The following is a 6,000-nucleotide window of genomic DNA, read 5'->3' as shown; positions in this document are numbered from 1 at the left end:
AAAGGCAGTTCATTCATTGAATGTGCATTACTTGCCTTTGCTCACTTCGGGTAGATGTCAGGTGGCTTCATGAGGTAATAGGTGTCTTCTACCTCTTCCCGCCCTTTGCTCTCACTCCCCTTCCAACCTCACTGGCAGCCTTTTTTTTAAATTCTTGCCTGAGGATATATTTTTATTGATTTTAGAAAGAAAGGAGGAGAAAAACATCAACCAGCTGCCTCCTATACAAACCCCAACCAGGGATCGAACATGCAACCTGTGTATGTGCCTTAACCAGGAGTCAAACCCGAGACCTTTGGGTGTAACAGGACAACACTCTAACCCACTGAGCCACACCAGCCAGAGCCCAGCAGCATCTTAAGTGGCAGCTTTTAGTGTAAACATCTATAGCCCTTTAGAAAAGACATTTGATATGGTGGCAAGACCCTCAAAACTGTTTATCCCATTTCATCCAAAATGTCATTTACTATTCCTGCCATTTAATCCAAAATGCAGGAAAAGCCTTATACAATATATTCATTGCACTATTTATACTAGTGAACAACCAAAAACAACCCAAATGTCCTCCAGCAATAGGGACATTGTTAAAAACATAAAATGTTAGCCTTTTAGTTGTACTAGAGACCTTTAAAAAAAAAAATCCCTGCCAAATGTTCTTTTGAGTACATATATTACATATATTACTTTTATAGGGGAAAGAGTGTGTGTGAAATTGGAAAATTTGATAGCAACTGTTAAGCTCCTTGGTCTACTCTAATTTAGATTCTGAAAGGTCCAAGAGCCTTATTCTCATGACAGAAAAGCTTCTGGGAACCTAGGCCTCCAGGACTCACCACGCCCAGGGCCCAAGGCAACCACACTAGTAAAACAAAGCATCCAGGACCCTGGAGTCCCTAGTTGAAGGCCAAATGTTATCCTACCCAAGTGAATGCCTGCACTTGCCTACCTCCTAAGGAGACCCCAAACACCATCTGGAAGATAGAATTAGATCAATATGGTTCTCAGATGCCACTTTAATAAAGTTTTGCACTATACAGTGATGGGGGGCTGGGAGGTGAACGATGGTGATTATTTTCGAGCAAATTCACCTGCCCCGAGGCAAACAGCCTGGGCTACCAAGAACAGAAAAAAATGCTCTCCTTCCCCAGGGATTACCCACTTCCTGAGCTGGGAGGACAGGCAGGATTTCAGGAAGAGTAAGCACAAAGGGCAGAGCAAACGAGCAAGGGAACCAGGTAGATTTCTGAATTCTTCCCATGCAAATGGGAACTCGGTATGTGGTATCTCTCTTAAGGCAATACCCCAATCGCATGCACTTTGGCTTGAGACCAAACTGCCTCCCTGCAGAGACTGAGCCGACGTTCATTTCATAACACTACTTCCAGCAGTGTGCCCAGAAGCCTGGGCAGTTGTGACCACCATACAACAGATGCAGCGTGCAGGCCAGAACCCTCCAGGGCCTTCCTCTTCACTGGCCCCTCAGCTGCTAGTGTCTGTCTGCCTGACTGCAGAAGAGCACCCAGTATATGTGTGGCTGGGTGGTGCCAAAGGGGCCAGAATAAACAACAGTGCAAATCAGATGTGGGTTCTGGAGCTGGGTCAACATGATGGCAGGACATCACAGCCTACAGAAGGACCCATATGGCCTTGTGTCCTCTAGCTATTAATTCTTCTCCGGGCGGTTTCTGTTCAGGACAGCTTTAGGGGCAAATTCCAGCTTGTCCTTAAGGCTCACCACCTGGGTGTGGTCCTTGCCTAGCAGCTCATCCAGCTTTCGGTCCTCCCGACGCTCTGAGATGCTCTTCTCTTCCTCCACAGGCTGGGGATCCTTTCCTCTGATGAACCATTCCAGGTGGTAGCCCACAGCCCCGACCACGAAGGCCACGGGAAACGTGACATAGGGAGCATAAGTACGCACCACGGTCCAAAGCACAGGCCACATGACATCTGGAGAAAAGCACAAGGCAGCTTTAGGGAGACACCAGCTCCCCCTCCCCACCAAAGAGACCACCCACCAGGTCTCCCCACTTACCAGGCAGCCTGACACAATCTACTGAGCATCTACTCCATGCAGAGTGATGCAAGAGGGTACCTTGCTCTATGCAACAGTTGGGTCCCTGAAACAATCTAGAAAATTTCTAAAGATTCAATTGTTAGGGAAGAGGAAAAGACTCTCCATTTTATGTACTATACTTTTTGACAATTATGCAACCATATATGGCAGAGTTCCTCATGAGGGGACTTCTGGGCCTTACCTACTAAAGCTTCAAGCCTATCCTTGACCATAGGCCTTCCCACCAGAGTTTGCCAACCTTTCAAGAATGAGAAAGAAGCCCTGGCTGGTTTTGCTCAGTGGTTAGAGCATCGGCCCTCGGACCAAATGGTCTCAGGTTCAATTCCTTGTCAAGGGTTGCAGGCTCAATCAATTGATGTGTCTCTCTTTCTCTCTCTCTCTCTCTCTCTCTCTCTCTCTCTCTCTCTCCCTCTCTCCTTTCCCCTCTCCCTTCTACTCTATCTAAAAATAAGCTAATAAAGTGAAAAATCAAAACCTCACTAAGGCTAAAAAGACTCTCTCCCTTTCTCTTTTTTGGGTCCAATTCTCTTTGGAGAAATCCCAGCATTCTGTGGACCTAAAACTATAATGGGCCATCACCAGAGAATAAACTGCAGCAGCTCCAAGATTCCCCTCCAGGTCCTCTGTCTTCACACCAAGCACTCAACTGGACAGTTCACACACTAATCACCATATGATCCTCACAACACCTCTATGTGGTAGGAATTATCTGCCCAGATTTCTGTCTAAGGCCACAAAGGCTCTGGGACATTAATGTGCCCCCAAATCACCAAAAATGACACAGCCGCTGATTTTGAACCCAGGCCTTCCAATTCCAAATCCTGTGTTCTTTCTGATGGAAAGAGGGGTGTATGGTTTCTGTATAAATCCTGAATTTGGGGAGAGCGTCAATGACATTTTTCCCTATCACCTTGGCATTTCACCACCTAGAAGAGCTCCCCCACTTTTTTTCCCCAAACTCTATGATTATACTCAGATTTGTGAAATTAGAAGATTCAGAAGTTTTTAACAGAGATAGCCCCTGAAGAAACTCAAATCTAATACTTCCCCATCTTCTTTCCTACCTTTTAATCAAGTTCTCTCTTTATATAGCAAACACTTTCCCTAAACAGCAATTCTCCATTCAGATTTCCAATTTTTCTAAAAACACTGGGCCTGAATGGGTCTTTCAAGGGCCAGCTGGTAGTGTGTGGGTTCTTGACTTCATGCAGGAAAAGTTTCACAACACGAGTCCAGGTGAATTGCAGGGGACATTTACTAAAGCTGGGGACAGTGAAACAAGGGCTGGGAAATGAGCATAGGCTGGTCTGCTTTGGCTCACTAAGAAGTCAGAGAAAGGGGGGCCTTGAGGACAGGTTCAGGGGGTTTGTCCGAGACAAACTGCTGCTTCCTATTGTTGCCCTGATTGCAAGCCTCGTGGGGATCCCTTAGAGTTTAGGAGATGCATGCCTGTGGGTTCGGGTGTGCTCCTGGGAAGGAGAGGAGAGCACTTGCTGGACCTTGGTTTTGAGGGGTTTTTAAGGCTGAGCATTTAGGAGAGGTCTTAGGGGAAGATCTCAACAGAACATTCATCAGCTTTCTGCTGATGTACCAAAATAAGGTTTATTCTCTTAACTTCATCTGTCCTTGATTGTGGTTGGCAAATGGCACTAATTGGATTTCTGCTGTCTCCTTGAGTAGGGTGATTTAAGCTACTTACCCTCTAGTTGGGAAAAAGTGCAAACCATTTACTCTCAAGTGTCCTTGGTTTAAGGAAGATAGGATTTACTACATGGCTGCAAACTGCCTGGCATCTAGATTTTCTAGACGGCTGTAAACTGCTTATTTAACTATCTATCTCAGTTTCCCTGTTTCATTTGTCCTGGCTTACTAGCCTGTCTCATGAGTCCACAACTATCACCTGTCACATTCAGCACAAGGTCTCTCTGTCCTCCTACTCACATTCTAATCACTTTCAAATGAGTCGATTAATTCAATTATTAACACATACACCGTTTCCTCTGTCACACACAGTGTTGGCCTACCCCACTTGTCTGCTTTCCTCAAAACCCTTTCAGCTCCAAGTAGACAAGGGTGATGTCTGTGGCCCACTGTGCCCTATCCATCCCCCGACCCCTCCCACCTGGCCAGGCCTGGCATAAAATGCTCCAGAAAGTTTGCTGGACGAATGAATGAAAGCTCAAGCAACACACTAATGCTAAACCACAGCAGTCATCCACCCACCCGCCTTCCAAAGGTAGCAGGAACACAGCAGGTGTTTTTGCTGATGACAAGCTAGAGGCTCCAACAAGTCATCCCCGGGGTAGCAATATGAAAGAGGCAAAAGTGTCTCGCATGCACTGTGACGCGTTATTTCCAGCCCAGCCAGGAGGGAGCATGAACGTCAGGTAAAGGTCAACTGGGTTGCCGGCAAACCTGCCCTTGTGCCGGGATCCCGGAGGCCCACGAGACCCAAATCGGCAGTCCGAGATTTGAGAATTGCCAGCAAGGGCAGAGGAGACCTACGAGCGTGTTAGATGAACCCTGACCGTCACTCCAGCCCGGTCCAGAGACCGGAGCGCAAGTGAGGTCTGGGTCCTAGTATCTACCCGTCTCCCTCCGCTGGGTTCCCAGCCTCCTGTCCCCATCCCACCAGGCTCACGGCCTTGTCAGCGGCGTCCGTCCTCACCCACGTGCCTGAGGCCGAGAAGCCCTGGCCGCAGAGGACGAGATGGGCGCCCAGACTCGACCTCCGAACCCCAGGAAGAGTGAGAGCCGTCAGGCCCCGCCAGGGCCAGAGCGGACACTCGTAATCACCCCTCCTGTCACTCAGAGGTCAAAACCAGGAGTTGTCGCCAAGACAGCGGGCGGCCCCGGCGGCCGCCCGGGGACGAGAACGGTCGGCGGGGACCGCGTGCTCACCTGAGCCGCAGCGCGCACTCCTCCGTCCGCCCCGCCCTCCGCCCGCTCGCCGGGAACGCCGATGCCGCCCCTCCCGGCGGCCCGCGGGGGCCTCGCCCGGGACCCCGCCCACCGAACGCCCGCTCTCTCGGAGCGCAGGGATTGGCTGAGCTCCAGTCAAAGGACCGGAGCAAGCTAGGCGTCCACAGCGGATCTCCGCTGCGCTGAGATGGACACCCGCCCCCTGGAGGTTAGGAGGTTTACCGGTGCCGTAACCACGTGCTTTTCGGGTGGAGAAAGTAAAAGGTCATTCATTTATTCAGCTGCTCTTTACTACGCGTCTTCTAAGACCTAGGTCTGGGCGCGCGCGCGCACACGATCACTGACCTCAAAAGCTCTCTTTAGCAGATTATAATCTATAATCCGGGCTAGCTTTATAACTGTGACCTTGGGAGCAGTATTAATCTGTCTTGTTTCCTTTCCCTCTTATATGTAAAGGTAGCAACACCTATTCCACAGGATATTGTGATGATTAGATAAGATAATGTAAGTAAAGTGCTTTACCAGGCACTTAGCAAGCAGAGAAATAAATGGTACTATTGTTAGTCTACAAACAATAGAAATATAGTAAAACCTAAGTTTTAGCTGACCCTTCAAGTATTCACTCCCCCCTTCCCCCCTTGTCCTCACCGCTCCCTGTACAGATACCTGTTTTATTACGTATAGAAAAAAATACCAAAGCTCAAGCTCATAATGCTCCCACCTAGCCCTGCCTCTCCACTCTCATTCCACTAGTCTCATCCAGGCATATTTATTTATCGTTAGTGACACATGCTAAATCCCTCCTATTTCTTCATGCAGACCAAATTGTTTTACACTTCTGTGCCTTTAATTATGCTTTTCATCTATCTGGAGTGCCCTTTCCATCTTTCTTCTGTAAAAAAAAAAAAAAAAAAAAATGATTTGAGAGAGAGAGAGAGAGAGAGGAAGAGAGGGATAGAAACATCGATTGGCTGCCTCATGCATGTCCTTCACTGGGGATTTGG

The 6,000-nt window shown here is 48.4% G+C and overlaps 1 protein-coding gene across 2 annotated transcripts; it reads right to left on the bottom strand.

Moving 5' to 3' along the window:
* Window positions 1-641: 641 nt before the first annotated feature.
* On the bottom strand, window positions 642-5,039 carry SMIM12 (small integral membrane protein 12). Of its 2 annotated transcripts, none has more exons than XM_036256450.1 (2): window positions 4,976-5,039; window positions 642-1,947 (listed from the first exon to the last, which is right to left on the bottom strand). In XM_036256450.1, exon 2 carries the CDS (start codon window positions 1,940-1,942, stop codon window positions 1,664-1,666), a length of 279 nt encoding a protein of 92 aa, XP_036112343.1. In that variant the 5' UTR covers window positions 1,943-1,947; window positions 4,976-5,039; the 3' UTR covers window positions 642-1,663. The 2 variants fall into 2 exon arrangements, with proteins under 2 accessions (XP_036112343.1, XP_036112344.1); XM_036256451.1 differs by lacking the exon at window positions 4,976-5,039 and adding an exon at window positions 4,743-4,837.
* Between the last annotated feature and the right edge of the window lie 961 nt (window positions 5,040-6,000).

Source organism: Molossus molossus, unplaced genomic scaffold (assembly GCF_014108415.1).
Source record: "Molossus molossus isolate mMolMol1 unplaced genomic scaffold, mMolMol1.p scaffold_m16_p_12, whole genome shotgun sequence".
NCBI lineage: Eukaryota > Metazoa > Chordata > Mammalia > Chiroptera > Molossidae > Molossus > Molossus molossus.
The sequence above is the reverse complement of the archived record's forward strand: the minus strand, read 5'-3'. Positions and strand labels throughout refer to the sequence as shown.